Genomic DNA, 26,155 nt, shown 5'->3' with positions numbered 1-26,155 from the left:
TAGCTGCCAAAGCCCCCGCAGTGGAACTGGGAGCTTTAGGATCAGTTTAGGTCTGCCGTGGATGCCATATGGACCATGCTTGTTGGACACGTGGGACTTCATGTCGGTGCTCCCAAGCCTTGGTGCCTCGTGGATTTATGCATGTGACAGTGAAAATAAATTAAAACACCATGAGACGGAACCTAAGAAGAACGGCCTGCAGGTATTGAGGCGGGGCAGTGGGCTCATCTGCCTGCAGCCGAGGCACCGGGTTTGAGGATGCCCGGCAGCTTGTCGGAGCCTGGCACCTTCCAGGGCCCTGGCGCAACAGCAGCCTTGCGCACAGGGGTTCCCCCCGGGGGCCGCGTGCCCTGCCTGGGCCCCGCACGTGTGCCTGCCCTGCCCTCGGCCTCCCGCACACCCCCGCCGCGGCCTGGGCCCATGAACGCAGGTGCCACTCCAGGGCCTTCGCGCCGGCCGAGCTCGGGGCCCACTGCCGCATGCAGCCCCTCCTTGCTGCTGGCCCGCGCTGCGTCCACTGCTGTGGGCCCGGGTGCCCTGGCCTCTGAGGAGGGCCTGCTGGCCTCAGGCTGCCCCTGGCCAGCAGGCCCCTCCGTGAGCCTCGGCTGCACGGCCCTCTGCGGGCTTGCCGAGAGCTCGCTCTGCTCCCCGAGGCGCTGCTTCTTCTGGCTGCCGGCTGAGAGCTCCTTTGGTTTCCTAACGTCGTGTTCCCTTTTGATATCCCAAGTTGGGTCTGGGCTTCTCGGGTTGTTAGGGTCGGATGGTGGGGCTGGATGTGATGGAGAGAATGGCGAGAGGACGTCCTCGAGGGAGACGCCTACTTGCGGCAGACCTGGGGAGGCAGCAGCGGGAGAGCTCCAGGAGCTGGAATCGTCTGTGGGGCAGGAAGCGCAGGCGTCAGAGCCATGCAGCACATGCTTGTCACACTCCTGCAACCTCCCTCCACATCGGGGATGAGCGAAGGCGGCCAGGGGCCACTCCTCTCAAGGTCCCAGTCACTGCCACCCCCGCCCTCACTGCCAGGAGGGCAGCTGACCTTATGCCTGGGGGTTCTGTGTTCCCCATCCTCCTTACACCACCCCTTCCCTCTTTGAGTGTGCAGGAAGGTGGTTACAAAGCTCAGGCCTAACCCATCCCTTTGCCTTGGCCCCTTCTAACTTCCTGCAGTGTCATCAGGTGTGCCAGCCCTGTGTGGATATCTGACTTGGGAGCACCTGAATCAGTGGTTCTCAAACTCAAGGATACATGTGAATCACCTGGGGCAGTTTTGAAAAATAGATTCCTCAGTGGTCAGACCCAGAGATTCCAGTAGGATAGGGCCAAGGAATTTCTCTGCATTTTTAACAGGCACCCAGGTAATTCGGAAAATGGTTGGGGCAGTAACTTTCTCAACCATTAGGTGTCACTCAAGACATAATTCTTAGCTACCACCAGATACAGAATTTAGATAAATTCATCTATTAAAAGGTTCATTATTCCATTCAGGGACAGAGGTGGTCAGCCAGGACAGGCTGGTGTGGAAGGATTGGAACCCTTTTGTGAGGTTTTGCCTGCAGGTGTTAGAAAGTTTTGCAGAAACTTTGACTTCCTGGATGGACACCCTTTAGGAGCTCCTTCCCATATATATATATATATATATATATCTCCAACTTTCCTTTGAGGTTATATTGTCAGATTTGTGTTCCAAGATTCAAACAGGTAATATGAAGCTGCCTATTAGATGTTCAAACTTTATGGTTAAAACACAAATTATTTTATTCTGCAAGAGCCTGATGTTGGTTGGAGACAAGATGGCAGCGTAAAAGGACGTTGAGCTCACTTCCTCTCCCAAGCATGCCAAAAGCACAACTAACTGCTAAACAACCATTGATAAAAAAGACTGGAATCTACCAAAAAAACAATCCAAAGACATAAGAAGAAACCAAGAGATGGTAGGAGGGGTGCACTCATGATATAATCAAATCCCATATGACCCAGGTGGGTGACCCACAAACTGGAGAATGATTATATCACAAAAGTTCTCCCACCAGAGAGAGAGAGAGCTCTGAGCCCCATGCCAGGCTCCCCAGCCTAGAGGTCTGGCATGAGGAGGTGGAGTCCCCAGAGTATTTGTCTTTGAAGGCCAGCAGGGCTTGAGTGCAGGAGCCCCACAGTCCTGGGGGAAACGAAGACTCCACTGTTGGAATACACACAAGGTCTTGTATGCAACGGGACCCAGGGCAAAAGGAGTAACTCCATAGGAGCTTGGGCCAGACCTACCTGCTGGTCTTGAAGAGCCTCCTGCAAAGGTGGGGGGCAGCTGTGGCTCTTTCTGGGGTCATAAAAGCTGGCGATGGACATAGCAGGGACCTACGTGAACTCTGGCTGGAGGCAGAAATTTTGGGCCCTTGGCACCAAGACCTGGTCCCCCAAACAGCCTGTAGGCTTCAGCACTGGGATGCCTCAGGGCAACCAACCAACAGGGTGGGAACACAACCCCACCCAGCAGACAGACAACAGTCACCCAAGTCCAGGAAGCGCAGAGAGTCCCATACAGGACTAACCCAAGGAGGAACACGCTGAGACACAGAGCAAAGAGAAAATATTAAAAGCAATAAGGGAAAAGCAAAAAATTACATACAAGGGAACCCCCATAAGATTATCAGCTGATTCTTCAGCAGAAACCCTGCAGGCCAGAAGGGAGTGGCAGGGCATATTTAAAGTGATGAGAGGGAAAAATCTACAACCAAGATTACTCTACCCAGCAAGGATCTCATTCAGATTTGATGGAGAAATTAAAAGCTTTACAGACAAGAAGACACTAAAAGAACTCAGCACCACCAAACCAGCTTTACAACAGATGCTAAAGAAACTTCTCTAAGTGGAAAAGATAAGGCCACAACTAGAAAAAAAGTATGAAATGGGAAAGCTCACTGATAAAGGCAGGAAATCATCCACACACAAATATGATACCAAAATCAGTAACTGTGAGACGAGGAGAGCACGAATGCAGCATACTTAAAATGCACTTGAAATTAAGAGATCAGCAACTTAAACAATCATGCATACATACAGACTGCTATATCAAAACCTTACGGTAACCACAAACGAAGAGTCTATAATAGATATACACACACACACACAAAAGGAATCCAAAGACAACACTAAAGATAGTCATCAAATCACAAGAGAACAACAAAGGAAGAAAAAAGACCTACAAAAACAAATCCAAACAATTAATAAAATGGCAATTAGAACATACATATTGATAATTACCTTAAATGTAAATGGATTAAATGCTCCCACCAAAAGACATAGACTGGCTGAATGGATACAAAAACAAGACATGTATATATGCTGTCTACAAGAGACCCACTTCAGACCTAGGAACACATACAGACTGAAAGTGAGGGGATGGAAAAAGATACTCCATGCCAATGGAAATCAAAAGAAAGCTGGAGTAGCAATACTCATATCCGACAAACTAGACTTTAAAATAAAGACTGTTACAAGAGACAAGGAAGGACACTACATAATGATCAAGGGATCAATCCAAGAAGATATAACAATTGTAAATATATATGTGCCCAACAGAGGATCACCTCAATATATACGGCAAATGTTAACAGACATAGGAGAAATTGACAGTAATGCAGTAATAGTGGGGGATTTTAACACCCCACTTAAATCAATAGATCATCCAGACAGAAAATCAATAAGGAAACGCAGGCCTTAAATGACACATTAGACCAGATGAACTAAATTGATACTTAAAGAACATTCCATGCTAAAGGAGAACATAACATTCTTCTCAAGCGCACATGCAACATTCTCCAGAGCAGATCACATGCTGGGCCACAAAGGAAGTCTTGATAAGTTTAAGAAAATTGAAATCAAATGAAGCATCTTTTCCAACCACGACACTATGAGTTTAGAAATTAACTTGAAGAAAAAAAATGCAAAAAACACAAACACATGGAGGATAAACAATCTGCTACTAAATAACCAATGGCTCACTGAAGAAATCAAAGAGGGAATCAAAAAATACCTAGACAAATGAAAATGATCCAAGACCTATGGGAGACAGCAAAAGCAGTTCTAGGAGGGAAGTTTGCAGCAATACACTCTTACCTCAAGAAACAAGAAAAATCTCAAACAATCTAACCTTACACCTAAAGGAACTAGAGAAAGAAGAACAAACAAAACCCAAAGTTAGTAGAAGGAAAGAAATCATAAAGATCAGATCAGAAATAAAGGAAACAATAGCAAAGATCAATAAAACTAAAACTGGTTCTTTGAAAAGATAAACAAAATTGATAAATCTTGAGCCAGACTCATCAAGAAAAAGGATAGGACCCAAATCAATAAAATTAGAAATGAAAATGGAGAAGTTACAGCAGACACCGCAGAAATACAAAGGCATCCTAAGAGACTACTACAAGGAACTCTATGCCAATAAAATGGACAACTTGGAAGAAATGGACAAATTCTTAGAAAGGTACACTCTCCCAAGACTGAACCAGGAAGATATAGAAAATATGAACAGACCAATTACAAGTACTGAAATTAAATCTGTGATTAAAGAACTCTCAACAAACAAAAGTCCAGGACCAGATGGCTACACAGGAGAATTCTACCAAACATTTGGAGAAGAGGTAACTTACACCTATCCTTCTGAAGCTATTTCAAAGAATTGCAGAGAAAGGAACACTTACAAACCCATTCTATGAGGCAACCATCACCCTAATACCAAAATCAGACAAAGAGTCCACCAGAAAAAGAAAATCATAGGCCAATATCACTGATGAGCATAGACATAAAAATCCTCAACAGAATCTACAAACTGAATTCAACAACACATTAAACGGATCATACACCATGATCAAGTGGGATTTATCCCAGGGATACAAGGATTTTTCAATACCCACGAATCACTGTGATACACCACATTAACAAATTGAAGAAAAAAACCCAGATGATCATCTCAACAGATGCAGAAAAAGCTTTTGATAAAATTCAACATCCATTTATGATTAAAAAACACTCCGGGCTTCCCTGGTAGCACAGTGGTTGAGAGTCTGCCTGCCGATGCAGGGGACGCAGGTTCGTGCTCCGGTCCAGGAAGATCCCACATGCTGCAGAGTGGCTGGCCCCATGAGCCATGGCCGCTGAGCCTGCACATCCGGAGCCTGTGCTCCTCAATGGGAGAGGCCACAACAGTGAGAGGCCCGTGTACCACAAAAAAACAAAAACAAAAAAAACCTCTCCAGAAACTGGGCATAGAGGGAACCTACCTCAACATAATAAAGGCCATTTATGACAGACACACAGCAAACATCATTCTCAATGGTGAAAAACTGAAAGCATTTCCTGTAAGATCAGGAACAAGACAAGGTTGTCCATTCTCACCACTTTTATTCAACATAGTTTTACAAGTCCTAGCCCCAGCTATCAGAGAAGAAAAAGAAATAAAGGGGATCCAAATTGGAAAAAAAGGAGTAAAACTGTCACTGTTTGCAGATGACATGATACTATAATACCTAGAAAATCCTAAAGATGCTACCAGAAAACTACTAGAGCTCATCAATGTATTTGGTAAAGTTGCAAGATACAAAATTAATACACAGAAATCTGTTGCATTTCTATGCATTAACAATGAAAGATAAGAAAGAGAAACTAAGGAGACAATCCCACTTACCACTTCATCAAAAAGAATAAAATACCTAGGAATAAACCTAAGGAGGCAAAAGACCTGTACTCTGAAAACTATAAGACACTGATGAAAGAAACTGAAGATGACCCAAACAGATGGAAAGATACACCGTGTTCTTGGATTGGAAGAATCAACATTGTCCAAATGACTGTACTACCCAAGGCAATCTACAGATTCAGTGCAATCCCTATCAAATTAGCAATGGCATTTTTCACAGAACTAGAACAAAAAATTTTAAAAGTTGTATGGAAACACAAAAGACCCCAAACAGTCAAAGCAATCTTGAGGAAAAAAAAAAACGAGCTGGAGGAATCAGGCTCCCTGACTTCACACTAAACTACAAAGCTACAGTAGTCAAAACAGTATGATACTGGCACAAAAACAGACACATAGATCAATGGAACAGGATAGAAAGCCCAGAAATAAACCCATGCACCTATCATCAATTAATCTATGACAAAGGAGGCAAGAATATACATTGGAGAAAAGACAGTCTCTTCAATAAGTGGTGCTGGGAAAACTGGTCAGCTACATGTATTGGGTTGGCCAAAATGTATGTTTGGGTTCTTCCATAATCTTATGGAATTATTACCTAATTAATTACCTAATTAGTCTTACAGAAAAACCCAAACGAACTTCTTAGCCAACCCAATAAAAGAATGAAATTAGAACATTCTCTAATACCATACACAAAAATAAATTCAAAATGGATTAAAGACCTAAATGTAAGACTGGATACTATAAAACTTCTAGAGGAAAACATAGGCAGGACACTCTTCAACATAAATCGTGACACTATCTTTTTGGATCTGTCTCCTAGAGTAATGAAAATAAAAACAAAAACAAATGGGAACTAATGAACCTTAAAAGCTTCTGCATAGCAAAGGAAACTATAAACAAGAAGGCTACCTATAGAATGGGAGAAAACATTTGAAAATGATGCAACCAACAAGGGATTAATTTCCAAAATATACAAACAGCTCATACAGTTCAATATTAAAAAACCAAACAACCCAATCAAAAAATGGGCAGAATATCTAAATAGACATTTCTCCAAAGAAGACATACAGATGGCCAATAGGCACATGAAAAGATGCTCAACATCACTAACAGAGAAATGCAGATCAAAACTACAATGCAGGGATCACCTCACACTGGTCAGAATGGCCATCATCAAAACGTCTACAAGCAGTAAATGCTGGAGAGGGTGTGGAGAAAAGGGAATCCTCCTACACTGTTGGTGGGAATGTAAATTGGTACAGCCACTATGGAGAAGAGTATGGAGGTTCCATTGAAAAAACTAAAAATAGAGTTACCATATCATCTGGCAATCCCACTCCTAGGCGAATATCCAGAGAAAACCACAATTCCAAAAGATACATGCACCCCAATGGTCATTGCAGCACTATTTACAATAGCCAAGGCATGGAAACAACGTAAGTGTCCATCATCAGATGAAAGGATGAAGAAGATGTGGTGTATATGGAATATTACTCAGCCATTAAACAAAGAAATGTTATCTGCAGCAAATGGATGGACCTAGACATTATTTTATACTAAGTCAGACAGAAAAAGATAAATATCATATAATGTCGATTATATGTGGAATCTAAAAAAAAACAATAAAAGGGATACAAATGAGCTCATTTTCTAAACAGAGATTCACAGACATGAAAAGACAAACTCATGGTTACCAAAGGTAAAAGGGAAGTGAGGGGAGAGATAAATTAGGAGGTTGGGATTAATATATGCACTCTACTATATATAAACAGACAAACAACAAGGACCTACTGTGTAGCATAGGGAACTATACTCAATATTTTGTGATGGCCTATGGAGGAAGAGAATCTGAAGAATATATATATGTATGTAGAACCGAATCACTGTGCTGTACACCTGAAACTAACATGATATTGTAAATCAACTATACTTCAATTAAAAAAAATGAAAACACTTCAATAAAAAATACTTTAATAAAAAATTAAGAACATTCATTATTGTCTTTTAAGAAATCATTGTTCTTAATTCTCTTTAGTAGTTCTGACATTATAGTAGGCCTGGGACTAAGCTAGATGACTCTTTCTAGGAAGCCTAGTTTCAACATTTATTTGGGATTTAAGATCTCTCTAAGAAAGGATTTGAGACAATTTACAACAAAACACAAATTAGAACGATAAAAATGAGAAAAAATTTTGTTCTGTTTTGTTTTTCTTTTTTAAGCAACCACCAGTCAGAAGCCAAGTAGGAGGAGGACAGATACATTAGGAATCTGAGATGAGTTTAGTTACTACTCTGAGCACTAACATTGCCACTGAGGTTCTGGCCACTAAAGCAAAATTAAAGCAGAGAAATCCAATATAGTGATCCCTTAATATTTATAAGGAATATGTCCCAAGGCCTTTGGAAATCCTCAAACTTTGGAATATTACTCTAGAGCGTAATTGTTTTCCATAGAACTGCTGTATGGCCATGAGTGAGGAACAAAGACGCCACATTGATATCTGAATGGCATGTGGCAGCGAGGCTCCCTCACTAGCTAAGAGATTCAGTCCTACACACAGCATGTGATTCAAATTCCTGTCCCTATGACGTGTTAGAAACTCGGTCTATGAGTGTTAAGGGTCTACTTTGTTTAAAAGTAGAGGATTCTTATCTGTTACCCTTGATGCCAATTTATAAAGAGATAAGGAGAGGAAGAGGGCAGATAGTTCCAGTAATTTTGGCCACCCAGAATATCAGATACTAAAAAAAAGTCTCTCCTTTGCTGTGAAATTTGAATGGAGTATTTAGTGCACAATATTCTCTTCCTTCTTTCCATAGACTGATATCCATTATCATGTTCACTTAGTGAAAAATCCTAGAAAAGCATCAGAAGACCTGGAACTTACTCCTGCCTCTGGCATTTACCACTTGATCTCTCTGAGCTTCAATTTCTCCCTTTATAAGGTAGAGATAGAATGTTTACCCACAGAGGTGAGGCATGCACTTCCAAAGTTAAAAGCATCTTGCAACGGGGGAGTTATGATTTTCCACGCATAGGTGAGCCAGATTTTTCTTCTGTGCCTCAGTGGCTGTCTACTAATGGTCTGGCCATATGAACTATCATACATGCAGGTGAAGTTTTGAATAAGTGCAGTAAATCAGCCATTCCCATATGCTATGATTCCAAGTGTGGTTTTGCTCTATCTCTGGTATCCTTGGCTACCTCCAGGAGTATTCTGAAATCTTCAAATGCAAATGTTTTCAGTGAAAACTCAAGTATGTTCTGCTTCTGCCTGGGTTAGAGCTTTAAAATGAAATAAATGATAGAAGGTGGCAACTCCACCCATACAGGAAGATACTGCCTGAAAGGGTTAAAAGAAGTCTTCAGCAGGCCTCTGTAGAGGCCTTTTGCAGTGGTAACCTCTGACTTGCACCAGGCTAATAATATTTCACATTTTAAAAGCTCTTTTCCCCCACCATGATGTCACACATGGCAGAGACAAATAGCTGGCCTCAAATCACTTCTGAGATATAGGGAGGTTGATATTATTCACACCATTTCCTGAAGGAGGACTCGAAGCAGAGAGAGGTTAAGTAACTTGACCAAGATTACAAAATGGGTCAGCCAGGAGTAAAATGCTGGGTTTCTTGACTCTTTTTATTGAGAAAACTGTCCTAAGATGTCACCTTGCAAATAGGATCTAAGCAGTGAAATGGACATGCTCAGTGGCCACCGAGGAGGCCAACAGGAACTAGATCCCAGCACTGATCAGAGTATTTAGCATTTATTTGTGAACGTCTTACTTATAACGATAAACCAGAAGGTGAAATTATTCCAATTACAAAAGAATCCCTTTTATTATAAACAAATTTTGCAAGCGTTTGTTTGTAGATCATTAAATACTTAGTGGGAGAAACTGAAAGTTAAAGTGTTTCAAGCCACTACTGATTAAGAATATTAGTCTAAAATTAAAATGAACTAGATCCTAAAATGATCTCAAGATGCACATTTATGTATGTGGTTTCACAGTTTTCAGTTTTCTGGGCAAGAATTCTCCAGTTCACTACGAGACACATGGTGTCCGCACCAGGCACGAGCCTGCAAAACTCCTTGAAGCACCAAGGGCAGACGGCAGGCAGCCCCTTCCTCACCTTTCACCTGCCTGTCTAGGTGACATGGACTGTGGGGGCGGGGGGGGCCTTCTGTAACATTTCAAACTAGTTTTCATGGAATTTTGACACACAATAACCAGAAGAATTAACCACGTTCAGTTCTGATTCCTTGAAACCTTATTTTGGCCGTCGCCCATGCCCTCACACCCTTTTTTTTCTTGAATCTGGCCTGGCCACTGGCTAAAGCATGCCATCATGTTCACTTCAGAGTCCTTGCCTAGGAGGACGAGCTTCACACATCCTTCCTGTTGAGATGTTCTAACTAGAGTTAGAAATAACAGAGACACATCCTCGAAAGACTTAATGGGCCATATGTGCCTGCTGGGATTTCTGGAGCCTCTGTCCAAAAAACATCCCCAGGCCCAATGGCTGCAATCAGAAAGGAAAAAGCTTTTTATTCCAAGTTGGCTTCTTCCGCCTGCCCTCTCTCATCCTCACCTGAGTGGAACTGTTCTCTTCAAGGTCACCCATGATCTTTCTGCTGTCAAATCCAGAGGACACCTCATGGTATCATCTAGATGCTTCATCTCACCACACTTCTCACAGCTGACTGCTCCCAGAAACGAGCTGGGCTCCAGACTTCTATGACACACCTTTCTCCTGCTCTTTTTCCCACCCCTCTGGCTGGTCCTTCTCAGTTTACGTTATAGATTACTCTTCTTTTACCTGGCCTCTAACTGTTGGCATTCTTCACGGTCTCTCCCAAGTGTTCTCATCTACTTATGGTGCTTTTATACAACAACTACTCCCAAATGCTTCTGCTGAGCTCTGTGCTATGGGCTCTGTGCTGAGATATCCATCTGCCTACTTGGTATCTCTGCTCAGACCATTCACTGGCATCTTCAATTTAACAAGCCCCAAAAGCAAATCTTTTCTTCCCAAGTCCATTCTGCACTCTTTCCTTATTTTTCCCATCTTGGCGAATGGCACAGCCATCACCTGGAGTCATCTTTGATTCCTTTCTCCCCCCTCACAAATACAGTCCACCTGCAAGCCTTATTAGTCTCATTTTCAAATACACACGGACTCTCAACTCATGTTCCCCTTCACTTTCACCATCCTAGTTCAAGATTCAGGGCAGTCTTGGAAGAATGCGACCCATGTGGGCCACCTGAGATAATCACACTTAAAAGAAGGCCACAGCGTGGACATAGTTTGTAAACGCTTGGGGATACTGGTAAAGAAAGGAAATTCAAATCTGAATTTCCATGTTGTTCAGACAGCAGAAGTTAAGTGCAGCATATTGTAAGCCACATACCCTCCCCTGAGTTCGGAGCCCAGGACAACTAACCTAGTTACGACACCCAAGGCATGGGCCTGCCAAACTCTTGCTTCTCATGTGGTCTCCCACCATTTAACCCACTCTTCTCTTTACCACTCTCACTCTTGCCTGCCTCTGGTGGTTCTCCATGCAGCATCCACAACAATCTCTGAGACATAAATTTGATCATGCCATTCCTTTGCTTAAAACTTTTGGTGGATTCTCACCGCTCTTAGTGTAAAATCTAAAATGATCAACATGACCCACAAAAGCCTGCATGATCTGGCCCCTGCCAGCCTCCCTAACTTTATGTCCATCTCCTGTTCCCCATCCACACTGGTCTTGGTGCAGTTACTCAAAGGACAAGCTCATTCTCTACTCTGGGACGTACATCATTGCTGACTCCTCTGCCCAGAAGGTTCTCCCCACGGCGGTTCACATGGTGGGTTCTTTTTCATTTTTTAGGACTCTTAAATATCACCCCAGAGAACCCCAACCCACAGTAGATGCTCTGCTGTCCTCAACAGCATCTTGCCTTTATTTCCTCATAGTGCTTATAATTTGGAATTACACAGTGGCTTCCTCATTTGATTAACATCAGTCTCAACTAGTAGATTGTAAGTTTCATGAGGGCAGTGACCATACTGGTCTTGTTTATCACAGTGGACTTAATACCTAGCATAGTGGTTGACACAATAATACATGCTCAGTGTATATTTGATGAACAAGTAAATCTTTTTCACAAATAGAAATGGAAGATTTGAAACCAAATGCCTTCAGAGGGAGGATGCTGGTGAAATGATAATGCCTATTTGAAGTGGGAGAGGAAAGAAGTCGGGGAGGAGAGCAGGAGGACGACTCCAGTGACAGAAAGTACATTGGGAAGAGTTTTCAGCTTTCCTTGGTGGCACCTGGGATGCAGTAAAGTGAAGTTCCAGATCCAAGTCCATCTGACTTAACAGATGTTCTTTCCCTTTGTAATCTTATCCGCCATAATGACATAATGACTTTGCTTAAAGGAGCTTCATCCCGGGGAGTCATGAATCAACATGCCAGTGAATGTTCAGATAAGATACATAGATATAGAACCTATATATCTTATGTGCCATTGGGGGAGAGGCAAATCCCTTTCCCAAGTTAGGATCAACTTTATTCCCCTTGCTATTTATTATCAGCACTAGGCAGTTTGGATCTCTCCTAGAAAACAGACCAATTAATACATAATTACAAATTACATGTCATTAGTATATATGTACATACATTACACACAAACACACACACCATTATCTCTGAGTTAAAAGATATATGACCTCTTAAATTATCTCATAGGAACTTGGCAATACTGAAAAATAAAAATGCTGTCTTTCACTTCATATGCCCGAGATTTAAAAAAAAAAAACAAAACCTTACCTACTGTGCTTCAACAGCTTGTTTATTTTATGGAATATAACACGAGTGACAATACCAGAGAGGTGACCCACTAGGAATAAACTACTTACTGTGGTAAATAAGTATCTGCATTATTGGTTTTCCCATCTGGCTCTTATGGCAGCAAAAATTTGTACAGAAGGGGAAAATGTAACTCAAATCAAGGAAGAGTTCACTTTATCCTATGCTGAAGGGTAAGGGAGACCCCTTGGAAGGAAGCCGGGGATTGTTGCAGGGAAAGAGGGCCTGTCTCCTGCCCCACACCTCACCTGAGAGCCTTAGGGCTTCCAGCTTTGGCTGATTGGTCCCCCAAACCCTGGAAAAGAGTTCCTGCACTTCTCTCCTCCTCTCAATTAGGGCTAGGGCCTGGAGCCTAGTGGTTGCCTTTTGGATTAGTGTGTTCAGAAAAGTAATAATATTATTACCACCACTGGAATGACTAATATTGACAACACTTAACATGGACTGAGGTGTTTCCTAGGTACCAGGCACTCTTCTAAACCCTTGAAATGTATTTACTCACCTCTAAACTTGCACATTTTACAGATGGGGAAACTGAGGCACAAAGAGTTTAAGTACCTTGTTCAAGGCTACATAGCTGGGAGGTAATGAAGCAGGGCTGCTGAATGATTTTCTGAATTGGGTGAGGTTCTACAAGCTCAGCTGAAACACTGTCAGTAGACTCCTTTGCTATCAACTATTTTGACTGAGAAATGGGGCTCATCTCTTCTAGGGCAGTATGACAGAAACTCCCATCAAAGGCACTGTCAGAGGTAGATCCATCGTTATTCCAAATGGAGACTCTGAAATGCTATTTGTGTTTGAACCTTGGACATAGAAGGACAGTCACCATAGTTAGGGTGTTGATTTGTGGAAATGTTGGGCATATAGGCTGGAATCAGAGGATGATGAAATTAGATTTCTTAAGGGTGGGGATAATACTATGTACTTTAAAAATATCCCTCACACTGTCACACCTTGAGGCTGAACTGAATTGAAAATACTCATACTACAATGGGAAAAAGTCTCTTCTCAAGTGGTGTTGGAAAAGTTGGACGGCTGCATGTAAATTGATGAAGTTACAACACACCCTCACATCATACACAAAAATAAACTCAAAATGGCTTAAAGACTTAAATATAAGACATGACATCATAAAACTCCTAGAAGAGAACATAGGCAAAACATTCTCTGACATAAATGGTACCAATGTTTTCTTAGGTTAGTTTCCCAAGGCAATAGAAATAAAAGCAAAAATAAACAAATGGGATCTAATCAAACTTATAAGCTTTTGTACAGCAAAGGAAACCATAAACAAAACGAAAAGACAACCCATGGAGTGGGAGAAAATATTTGCAAATGATGTGACCAACAAGGGCTTAATTTCCAAAATATACGAACAGCTCATACAACTCAATAATAAAAAAACAACCCGACTGAAAAATGGGCAGAAGATCTAAACAGACATTTTTCCAAAGAAGAAATACAGATGGCCAATAGGCACACAGAAAGATGCTCATCATCACTAATTATTACAGAAATGCAAATCAAAACTACAATGAGGTACCACCTCATACTGGTCAGAATGGCCATCATTAAAAACTTTACAAATAACAAATGCTGGAGAGGATGTGGAGAAGAGGGAACCCTCCTTTGCTGTTGGTGGGAATTTAAGTGGGTGTAGCCACTATGGATGGAAAACAGTAGTTTTCTGAGGTTCCTCAGAAAACTAAAAATATAATTAACACATGATCTTGCAATCCCACTCCTGGGGATATATCTAGACAAAACTAATTCAAAAAGACACAGGCACCCCTATGTTCATAGCAGCACTATTTACAATAGCCAAGACATGGAAAAATGTCCATTGACAGATGAATGGATAAAGAAGATGTGGTACATATATACAATGGAGTACTACTCAGCCATAAAAAAGAACGAAATAATGCCATTTCCAGCAACATGGATGCAACTAGAGATTATCATACTAAGTGAAATAAGTCAGAAAGAGAAAGACAGGGACTTCCCTAGTGGTCCAGTGGTTAAGAATCCACCTTCCAATGCAGGGGACGCAGATTTGATCCCTGGTTGGGGAACTAAGACCCCACATGCCCCAGGGTAACTAAGCCTGTGTGCCACAAACTACAGAGCCCATGTGCTCTGGAACCCGTGTGCCACAACTACAGAGCCCACGTGCCGTGAAGCCTGTGCGCCACAACTAGAGACAAGAAAACCCGCATGCCACAACTAGAGAGAAGCCTGTGCATCACAACTAGAGAAGCCCGTGTGCCACAACAAAGATCCCGTGTGCCGCAACTAAGACCCAACGCAGCCAAAAATACATAAGTAATAAATCTTAAAAAAATAAACCCACGTGCCACAACTACTGAGCCCACTCGCTTTAGAGCCCATGTGCCACAACTAGAGAGCTTGCATGCCGCAACTAGAGAGCCGAGTGGCACAACTACTGAGCCTGCACGCTCTGGAGCCCATGTGCCACAACTACAGAGAAGCCTGCACTCTGCAATGAAAGATCCCGCATGCCTCAACAAGGATCCTGCGTGCCACAGCTAAGACTCGACGCAGGCAAATAAATAGAAATAAATAAATATTTTTTTAAAAAAAGAAAGACAAATACCATATGATATGACTTATATGTGAAATCTAAAATATGACACAAACAAACCTATCTATGAAACAAACAGAATCACAGACACAGAGAACAGACTGGTGGTTGCCAAGGAGGAGGGCATTGGGGGAGGGATGGAGTGGGAGGTTGGGGTGAGCAGAGGTAAGCTTTTATGTATATAGAATGGAAAAGCAGCAAGGTCCTACTGTAGAGCACAGAGAACTATATTCAATATCCTATAATAAACCGTAACAGAAAAGAGTATTAGAGAAAAGAATGTCTGATACACTTTGCTGTACAGCAGAAAGTAACACAACATTGTAAATCAACTATACTTCAATAAAATAGTAAAAAGATAAATATACGGTAATATAAAAAAATTCATACTAGATATTAGAAACACATTTTACATAAATTCCTTTACTGCTCAAATGAATAAAATTTCTGCAAAGAGATCTATGGATTTGGTAAGTGTTATTTCTTATAAAAACCATTCCTTTTGCAACCCACAGTTGACTGGGTTAGAGAATACTGATATGGTTGTATTGAAATATATTTTCTTCTAATTTAGAATATTATAGGAAAATATAAAAATGATTAGAGTAGATCAAAGGACAGTAATGTGAAGTCATTTGGTATTTTAAAGAAAAATCTTGTTAAGATGTGTTCAAACCATAATGGCTCATTTGGATTTGTTCAGCTATCATTAAGGTGGTTGCTTTTTGTAACAAAATACAAATAAGAAAAATGTACATTTAAAAAAATTCCGAACAAAGTAATTCTTTTACTTTGCTTCTGCTCTTTCTGAAGCATTGTTTCCAACCTGGAGGCATTCTTAATGGCCTTCAAACATGTATTTGTTCCACCTTTATTACCAGAGAGATGTAAACTAGGTGTTATTCATATCAATAACTTTAAAAATTGTGACCCTATTTGTTTATTGATGCTTCACATTTATACTCTTTTGAAAGCATCATCAAAGGTGCAGCAGTAGTGAAGCTGTGGCAAACTTTACCTCCATGGCTGAGAGGGCAAACCTCAGCGCTAGGTGGGGCTATTAACAGTGGAGCTATTAACAGTGGAGCTACCATTTACTGAGTGTGTCCTAAGTACCAGGAACTGTGCCATATGCCATATCATATATATTCTCTTTTAATCCTCACACAGTTCTAAGAAATATGGTGCCCTCATATTGAAATATCCACATTTCACAGATGAGGAAGCTGAGGCTTAGATAAATTAAGAAATTTGCCAGGACCACTCAGCTAGTAAGTGAGATCAAGATGACTGACTACATAATTCCAGAGCCCAAGCCCAAACTGTTACTCTATTCTAGTGCTTCCTAACCTTTTCCAGATCAGGACATGCATAGAAAAAGAGCTTATTTACACAGTGCACTACAGTATACTGACAAAGACAGTCAGTGTCTACAGATAACAGCCAAGTTCCTTCCTGTGTGCTCTGAGGGCTAAAGGGAGTCAGGAGCTTGGTATAACCCATCAGGGGGGTGTCATGGAGAACAGATTGGGAAACTCATGGTTTTTTTTTTAAACGAGGTAAAATCTTGATAATCCAGATTGATCTGGGGATGTGGGGATGCCCAGGGATCAGTCTCAATTAGCAAAGTATCTGCATTACAGAATATACGAGGAATATGTAGGTTCATTTATTTAAAGCATGTTTTAGAACGCAACACATGCTTCTTTTCAAATAAAATCTTAAATGAAAGCCCAATGTGTAAAGCAGATAAAAATGGAACAGCTTTGGCTGGCTGGGTGCGTCCGAAGTCTCTCTCATTCACCCCCAGGCCCACCTTCAGGCTCTTCTGGCTATTTCTCAGGAACCTGGAAGCTCTAACAGAACAGTTTGAAAACCACTGCACAAGAAATGATATCTCAAGAAGCCCCCATTAAAATGCAAAATTCCCCATTTGGGGTGGGAAGAGGAGAAAGTCAGGGAAGATTTGTTTAATAGAGTTTTTCTAAGTATTAGTAGCTGGAAGTTGGGCTTCAGAGAAGGGAGATAAAGCATGGGGAAGAGTAAGGGGGTAGAAATGTCTGTAGCACAGCTGGGAAGGACAGACTTCACCTTTCCAGAATTTTGCCTGAGCTGGCTGGTCACCTGGAGCCTCACGGTCGTGCTGAGTAGGAAGTGACCCCACTTGTCTTCAGGAAAGTAAGTCAGCAACTTGCAGAGAGAAAGTGACCAGGGCAGGCCTGGCTTCGAGCCCTAGTACTGCCACTTGGTGTGAACTTAACCGTTTCCAGCCTCAGTTTCCCAAGGGAAATTGAGAATTGAGAATTAGGGAGTAAGATCTACTCGGCTTCCCTCCCAGAAGTGTGAGGATCAAATGAAATAATAAATGACATGTATATAAATATTTATATACATGTCATCCATTAAATTTATAGTTTGAACCCAATTAAACAGCTCATGCTGCTGTCAAAAAACAACCCAATCAAAAAAATGGGTAGAAGAGCTAGACAGACATTTCTCCAAAGAAGACATACAGAGGGCCAAAAAGCACATGAAAAGATGCTCAACACCACTCATTATTAGAGAAATGCAACTCAAGACTACAATGAGGTATCGCCTCACACCGGTCAGAATGGCCATCATCAAAAAGTCTACAAACAATAAATGCTGGAGAGGGTGTGGAGAAAAGGGAACCCTCCTGCACTGTTGGTGGGAATGTAAATTGGTGCAGCCACCATGGAGAACAGTATGGAGGTTCCTTAAAAAACTGAAAATAGAACTACCATGTGATCTGGCAATCCCACTCCTGGGTGTATATCCGGTGAAAACTATAATTCAAAAAGACACATGTACTCTAGTGTTCATTGCAGCACTATTTACAATAGCCAAGACGTGGAAGCAACCAAAATGTCCATTCACGGATGGATAAAGAAGATGTGATATATATATACGAGGAACTATTACTCAGCCATAAGAAAGAATGAAATGATACCATCTGCAGCTACATGGATGGACCTGGAGATGATCATACTCAGTGAAGTAAGTCAGAGAAAGACAAATATCATATGATATCAATTATAGGTGGAATCTAAAAATTGATACCACTGAACTAACTTACAGAAACAGATTTACAGACTTAGGAAACAAATTTATGGTGACCAAAGGGGAAAGGGGCGGGGGAGGGATAAATTAGGAGGTTGGGATTAACATATACACACTAAAATATAGGAAATAGATCATCCACAGGGACCTACTGTATACTACAGGGCATTCAACTCAACACTCTGTAATAACCTATATAAGAAAAGAATCCGAAAAAGAGTAGATAAACATCTATGTATAACTGAATCAAGCTGCTGTATACCTAAAACAAACACAACATTGTAAATCAACTATATGTCAATATAAACTAAAAATTAAATTACAAAAAGAAACGCCTACTACATTCCCCTCAGGCCTCGGGGACCCCGGCTGGTGTCAGTCACATCCCTGGAGCCTGAGATGGCTTGGGTTCCAAGGCTGGACTGGCATGGGGGTTAGGGAGCTGGGAAGGATGTGCCAGCTAATGAGTCCCCCCCATGGACCTGTAGTGCCGGGTCCCCTCTGGATGGGGCCACAACCTCCAGATCCAGGCAGCCCCTCCAAAAGCTAAAACCAAGCCTACTGCACCCAAAGGATGGTGGACCCTCTGGGCTGGAAAAGCTTTGAAAAGTCAACTGGTCTCCACATCTCCTGGTGCTGGGCTTTCCACCGCCAGCCTCCTTCCTTAGAGTCGCCCCACCTACGGACGACAGCGCCCTCAGCAGAGTGCTTTTGCAGGGGTTGGGGTTTGTCCGGGGTGCTGATGGGTAAGTGGGAAGACGTGATGAGACGCAAGCCCTTGGGTGTCTGTTCTACCACACTCCACTCTCATTTACAACCCAGGAACAGGACTTTCAGCAAGCCTCTGGTTACCCCAGTAAACTGAGGTGGGCACGAAGAAATGCTGCCGCCTTGTGGCCGTTTCCCATAACAACTTTAAAACTGGTGCTTATGGGCACTTCATATTCACAAGGCCTGCGGGGTTGTAAATGACACTGGACCTCAACAGATGTCCTAGGGTAGGTAATCGAAAGAGAATTCAAAACAGGGCAGACTTTCAAGAAGCCAATTTCAAGACATAAAGTTTACTCACACTGTTTTTTTTTTTTTAATGCACATGAAAAGATGCTCAACATCACTCATTATTAGAGAAATGCACATCAAAACTACAATGAGGTATCACCTCGCACCAGTTAGAATGGCCATCATCAAAAAGTCTACAAACAATAAATGCTGGAGAGGGTGTGGAGAAAAGGGAACCCTCTTGCACTGTTGGTGGGAATGTAAATTGATACAGCCACTACGGAGAGCAGTATGGAGGTTCCATAAAATACTGAAAATAGAGCTACCATATGATCCAGCAATCCCACTCCTGGGTGTATAGCCGGAGAAAACTATAATTCAAAAAGACACATGCACCCCAGCGTTCATTGCCGCACTATTTACAATAGCCAAGACATGGAAGCAACCAAAATGTCCATTCACAGATGGATGGATAAAGAAGATGTGGTATATATATACAAGCGAATATTACTCAGCCATAAGAAAGAATGAAATAATACCATCTGCAGCTACATGGATGGACCTGGAGATGATCATACTCAGTGAAGTAAGTCAGACAGAGAAAGACATATGATATCAATTATAGGTGGAATCTAAAAATGATACCACTGAACTAATTTACAAAACAGAAACAGATTCACAGACTTAGAAAACAAATTTATGGTGACCAAAGGAGAAAGGGCCAGGGGAGGGATAAATTAGGAGGTTGGGATTAACATATACACACTAACATATATGAAATAGATCATCAACAATGACCTACTGTATAGTACCGGGGACTCTATTCAATATTCTGTAATAATCTATATAGGAAAAGGTTCTGAAAATGCATGGATATATGTATATATGAATCACTGTGCTGTACAAGTAACACAACATTGTAAATCAAGTATACTTCAATGTAAAATAAATTAAATTAATAAATAAAATGGACAAAAGATTTGCATTGTCACTTCATCTAAGATGATATATAGATGGCAAATAAGCACATCAAAAGATGCTCATCTTCATGAATGGCAAAATGGAAATTAAAACTACAATGAGGGGCTTCCCTGGTGGCGCAGTGGTTGAGAGTCCGCCTGCCGATGCAGGGGACACGGGTTCGTGCCCCGGTCAGGGAAGATCCCACATGCCGCGGAGCGGCTGGGCCCGTGAGCTATGGCCACTGAGCCTGCGCGTCCGGAGCCTGTGCTCCGCAGCGGGAGAGGCCACAACGGTGAGAGGCCCGTGTACCGCAAAAAAAAAAACAAAACAAGCAAACAAACAAACAAAAAAACCAAAAAAACTACAATGAGATACCACTACACATCTAATATGGCTAAAAGGTAAAAAAAAAAAACAAAAAAAACCAACAACTGAAAATAATTGGCAAGGACATGGAGCAACTGGAACTCCCACATATTTTTGTTGGAAATGTAAAGAGGAAAGCCACTTTAGAAAACAATTTGGTGGTTTCTCAAAAAGTTAAACATTTAGTTACCATATAACTCAGCACTCCCACTCTGAGGTATCTACACAAGTGAAATAAAAACTTATGTTCACAAAAACCTGAGTGTGAATTTTTTTTAATTGAAGTATAGTTGACTTAGAATGTTACATTAGTTTCAGGTGTACAACATAGTGATTCTATATTTTTATAGATTACAAACCATACAAAGTTATTATAATATTATTGACTATATTCCCTGTTGACTGTAAATTTTTATTGTAGCTTTACTTTTATTCACCAAAAACTAGAAACAACCCAAATGTCCATTGACTAGTGACTAGGTAAACACACTGTGCTGCAGTGAAATAGTACTCAGCTATGAAATGGAAAAAAACTACTTACACACCCAACAACACGAGTGAATCTCAGATGCTAAGTGAAATAGGTCAGCTTCAACAAGTCACATACAGTATGATTCCTTTTATTTATCATTCTCCAAGTGACAAAGCTAAAGGGACGGAAAACTGATAAGTGGTTTCCAGGGGTTGGGGGTTTAAAGAGGCTTGACCCCAGTGGAGAATGAGAGAATTAGGGGAGCTTATGGAAGTGTTCTGTATCTTGATTATGGTAGTGACAATATATAATTGTATAGGTTTTTCAAAACTGGTAAAATTGTACACTAAACTGGTGAATTTTACTATATGTAAATTATACCTCAATTTAAAAATGTGAAAAATTAATAGTGCTGATAAACTGTGTTTACAGCTGGTGCAAAGAAGTTTTTTAAACTGGTTACACCTTTTGCAAATAATGTTTCCACCACTAATTTGCTTAGTAACTTCCCTCCCTCCCTTCCTCCCTCCCTCACCATCTGACTAAGATAAACCTCAGCCCAATGAAACTGATAATGAATTCTAAATTCCCTGAGTCAGCTGAATCTCAATTAAAGAGCTTTTCCTTTGAATCTTTAGAAGGCATCTTTAATCTCTAAGCTTTTCTGGAATCGCGTTCTTCATCGCAGAAATACATCCCTGTCTGAAGTGGCAAAGAGCGGAAATAAGGGATGAGAATAATCAATCATCACATACTTATTTCATGGGAGAAATGATGCAAACGGATAATAGCTGCCTCTCGCCAAAGGTGGAAGAAGTGGAAATGAGCTACCCAGAGGATGCTCTGGGACCCCAGCTAAATTCACACCTCTGCGGTACCCAAACAAGCTCTTCTCCATTATCCCTTCCTCTGTCTAAGCTGTCCATGGGCAAGACTCAGGCATCAGATTAATCCACTTCTAGACTGGGAGGCCCCACAAGTGATGTGCAACTGTATCCCCATCAATATGTCCCCAGGGAGCAAAGTCCCTTTTTAACAATTCTGGCTGTTTACAAAGAAAATGAATTTGTGGAAGCAAAGCTCTTGTGTCTAGAGTCATCCAATTTTGCTGTTACCATATCTCATCAAGGCTATCCAGAGACAAAACACTGTCCTTTCATATCTCTGTCTCCATTGAGGACCCATTAGCCAGCTGCTCTATCCATCCTTTTTTTTCCCCCTTTAAAAGTAAGTTATTCACTTCTGATCACAAATACAGAGAAGCAGCAAAAGCTGGATGGGTTGCAGACAGGCGGGGGAGCCAGAGGCCGGCTCGGGAAAGGATGTGGGCAGCTGAGTGCAGAGCGGTTGGTGGTGAATTGCTGGCCGTGATGCAGACTCGGATGCAGACTGAGGATCAAGCTTGCGCAGCAGCCCCCTTCTGTTCAATACACACTTGCTGCCGAGGAGGAGGTGCTTCTTGGGCTGTGAGCACAGCTGTAGCCTAAACACTCGGCCCCCTGTCGCCTCACATGAGTAGACCCTTCAACTTCAGTGTCACCTCCTCAGACGGGCCTCTCTCACCACCTTGTCCCAAGTGGTCATTTTCTACTTCAGCTCCTTTGTTTCTTTCACAACAGTTACCTCAATCTCTGTACCTCTCTTCCTCGAATACAAATCCTATTAGACAGAGACTGTGATCTGTCTTGTCCACTGTTGTAACTTCAGTTTCTAACACAGTGCTGGGCACATACTAAGTGTTAAATAAATAGCAACTGAATGAAGGATGAGTATCAGTTGGAGTTCACTCATTCCCTTCTCCTCAAAGTGGAGCCGCAGCCAACCATCATAAGTTAGAGAAATGTGGCGAGACCTGGTATACTTGAAATAAATGTATACGTATATGTATCTATGTCTGTATAGGTGACATCACTTGATGTCATACAACTCAGTTACATTTTATTGTATTATTGTCTTCCTAAGTGAAAAAAAATGTAAAGATATTACACGCTATGTACAATTTGTAGGAAAAAAATTTGTATGAATCGCTAAAACCTTGCTGCTCAAATTGGTCCACAGACCAACAGCACTGGCATCACCTGCGAGCCCACTAAAAACACAGCATCTCAGGCCTCAACCCCAGGCCCAAGGAATCAGAATCTGCATTTTAACGAGCTCCCCAGTTTGAGAAACGGTGCTCCAAAATATTCACAATTTAGTCGGTGAGGTCATTTTGTGAACTGCAGGGGGCACTTTCCTGAAGTTGAGAAAAGAAATAACAGTGGTGACCAGTGTGCTCAAGTGAATGATAGTTCCAGAAAGAATAAGAAATTCTACGCCTCCCAGGTTGACTTCTGTTTCTGAATGCTCAAGAGAGACAGCTGGTTAAGGTAGTGGTGTTTTAACCAAGCATAAGTCATGCCGTGTTACTGGCACAGTTAACACCAGGGAACCATTCAGTGTTTTATTCAGGACGGGACAGTAACCGTTCCTTGTCTACCTCAGGGATGACTGGAGAGAGGGTATCTGAAGGATGTGTCAATAGACAGTGCTTTTTAATGTTTACAAATGATTTGAGTTGATGTTTAATATTCACTAATAGGACTTCTTAAAAAGTCAGTAAGTTAGCTGGCTGTTGTTTTAAGAACTTGGAGCCTGTTTATCTATTCAACACATTCCTGAGATCCTCAGCCATTCAGAGACCACCGCGCAGTACCTGGCTCCTGTCTTTTTCTGGCAACCACCTGAGGGAAGAATTAAAACGATGACAGGCTCTTCCCTGAAAAAATGTTACAAAAAACTTCCATTCCCTAAATTGTAGATGTGATTAGATGGGAATAATAAGTGGTCTGACCTCTCACACTTGAATCAATCAGTTAAATAAGCAATTGTTCAGGGCCCAAAGGTGCCAGCATGGGGTCACGCTGGGAATCAAGACTAATAATACCAGATTCCTGCCTTCAATGGGACTATGTGACTTTGGTTTATGCACAACAAATCTCTTCCTGGCCTGGTGAAAAAACGGGACTATTCTCTCTCTCCTTAACCAATTTACTCTGTGCACTAGATCAATAGGAGGATTGATGGCTATGAGAAAGTCTTGTTCTTCTTTATCTGGAAAATTAAACCTCCTTCCCAAAATGTCCTTAGTCACTGATCCTCTTCAGGGAGGAAAATGTTTCCTTTACTCTGAGCAGGCTATTTTTATTCTGTGGGCCTCCCGAGCAGAAAGAAAAATCATTTCCGAAGCTACCTCTTCTGTTGAATGTGCCTGGCACATTGGTGCTAAACAGGCAATAAATCATAATAATTGGAAATAGTCGCCCATGGCATGATCTGATTGAGTCGTTTAAACAATCACTTTGTGTTGACAAAGGGTAGGGCGATTATGCCAGAGGAATTCAAAGGTGCTTGAAACAAATGAACTGGAGAAATTGCTTGAAAAATGGAGTGTGTTCTTACGGGGCAATAGGCTTCCTGCGTTCCGGCTCAGCCTTGAAGTCCGTAGACCCTGGCGGATGAGTACTTAAGACTCTGCTAATTCTTCGGCCTCACCCTCGGTGGAGGGGACCCGACCGCGTAGCTGCCACCTGAGATTTGCTTTCTAAGTGTTTAGTTTTGAGAGATGGACCTCATAGCGACCTGCTAATACCGTTCTGCAGGTTGGGAGATTAATCCTTACATTAATGCGTGGGTAGAGTCATCTAGAGTACAGCTCCCAGCACACATGCAGCTTTTCGAATATAGACATTAGACTTCAGCAGGTAGGTCATTATTCGTAATGATAATGATCCGTGCCAATGGGCTGCTTTTGCCAGCGCGTTCCCGAGACATCCCACTGGGGCTCTTGGGGAACCCGTCCAGGGCTTGTTGGGTGGCAGTTAATTTTGTATATATTTTCCAAAGGGGAAAGTGCCGGAGGGTAAGCGACTTCCTTTGGGTCACCTTGCAAGCAGGAAGGGGTTAGAGCACAATTCTAGGTCTTTCCCACTCTCTCCCCCAGACCATGGCGCAGGGATGAGCAGAAAGGCGAGCTTGGCGCCCGGCCGCGGACCGGAGGATGAGCGCCCCCTGGTGGCCTGTTCCTCCTCGCAGCGATCACGGACCCCGCCCGGCTCAGTCCTGAGGCGGGAAGAGAGGCGCTCCCTGCTACGTCTTGCTCAACTTCCCCTGCGTTGGCAAGGTCACCCACACGGGTTCAGATGGCAGTCCCCACACTGGGAATGAGGGGAGGCTCCTCCGCCTGCACTCCAGGTGGAGCAGTGGGTCTCTCCCCCGCAGACACACCGGGGACCAATCCCCGGACTCTGGCAATGAGACTCAGAAGTGGGTTCTTTGTAAAGCGTGGCAGGCGATTCCAGTCTGTAGGCAGGGCGAACACCTGCTGCCTTGCTCTTGACCCCAAAAAGTCAGGGTCATGGGGCCTTTGTTCAGGTTCCCAGTGGTCGAGGAATATGTTCTTTGGCTACATTCACATGCTTTGATAAATGACCCAAAGAGTAACAAGAGGATAGTTTCACTGTGCTAATAAAATGGCACCTCTTTCCTGTTCTGGCAAATGTTGTAGGCCCTGAGCCAATGGGGGCTGGCTGTTGCTTTTTAAGATGGTATTCCCGGGCGCTTCCCTGGTGGCACAGTGGTTAAGAATCCGCCTGCCAATGCAGGGGACATGGGTTCGAACCCTGGTCCGGGAAGATCCCACATGCTGCTGAGCAACTAAGCCCGTGAGCCACAACTACTGAGCCCAAGAGCCACAACTACTGAAGCCCGCGCACCTAGAGCCCGCACCTAGAGCCCATGCTCCGCAACAAGAGAAGACACCGCAATGAGAAGCCCACGCACGGCAACAAAGAGTAACCCCCGCTCGCCGCAACTAGAGAAAGCCCCTGCACAGCAACGAAGACCCAACGCAGCCAAAAATAAATATAAATTAAATAAATTTTAAAAAAAAGATGGTATTCTTTATAATGACTTGGAGTCTAGTTGAATTTCACGAGTCTCTGGAGGGTTATAGCTGATCAAGAAGGCATGAACTCCACGGGGCTGTTGTAATGCAGGTTTTAGAAGTCTGGGCTGCAGAGTCAAATTGCTCTGGATCCAGTCTCTGGTCATCCTCCCTGATCAAGGCTA

General features: G+C 42.4%; 1 protein-coding gene across 2 annotated transcripts in view; it reads right to left on the bottom strand.

Moving 5' to 3' along the window:
• Positions 1-224: 224 nt before the first annotated feature.
• The window catches only part of MAGI2 (membrane associated guanylate kinase, WW and PDZ domain containing 2), a gene marked incomplete at its 3' end in the record, with an annotated part of 1,332,164 nt that continues 1,306,233 nt past the window's right edge, over positions 225-26,155 (bottom strand). The window contains exon 22 of one of the 2 annotated variants that reach the window (XM_081243891.1): positions 225-874. In XM_081243891.1, coding sequence (XP_081100017.1) covers positions 225-874 — 650 coding nt within the window. The remainder of the gene's footprint in view (positions 875-26,155) is intronic. The other variant, XM_081243892.1, reaches the window with a different exon arrangement.

This window comes from Mesoplodon bidens (genome assembly GCF_964165515.1).
Source record: "Mesoplodon bidens genome assembly, chromosome: 9".
Lineage (NCBI taxonomy): Eukaryota > Metazoa > Chordata > Mammalia > Artiodactyla > Ziphiidae > Mesoplodon > Mesoplodon bidens.
The sequence above is the reverse complement of the archived record's forward strand: the minus strand, read 5'-3'. Positions and strand labels throughout refer to the sequence as shown.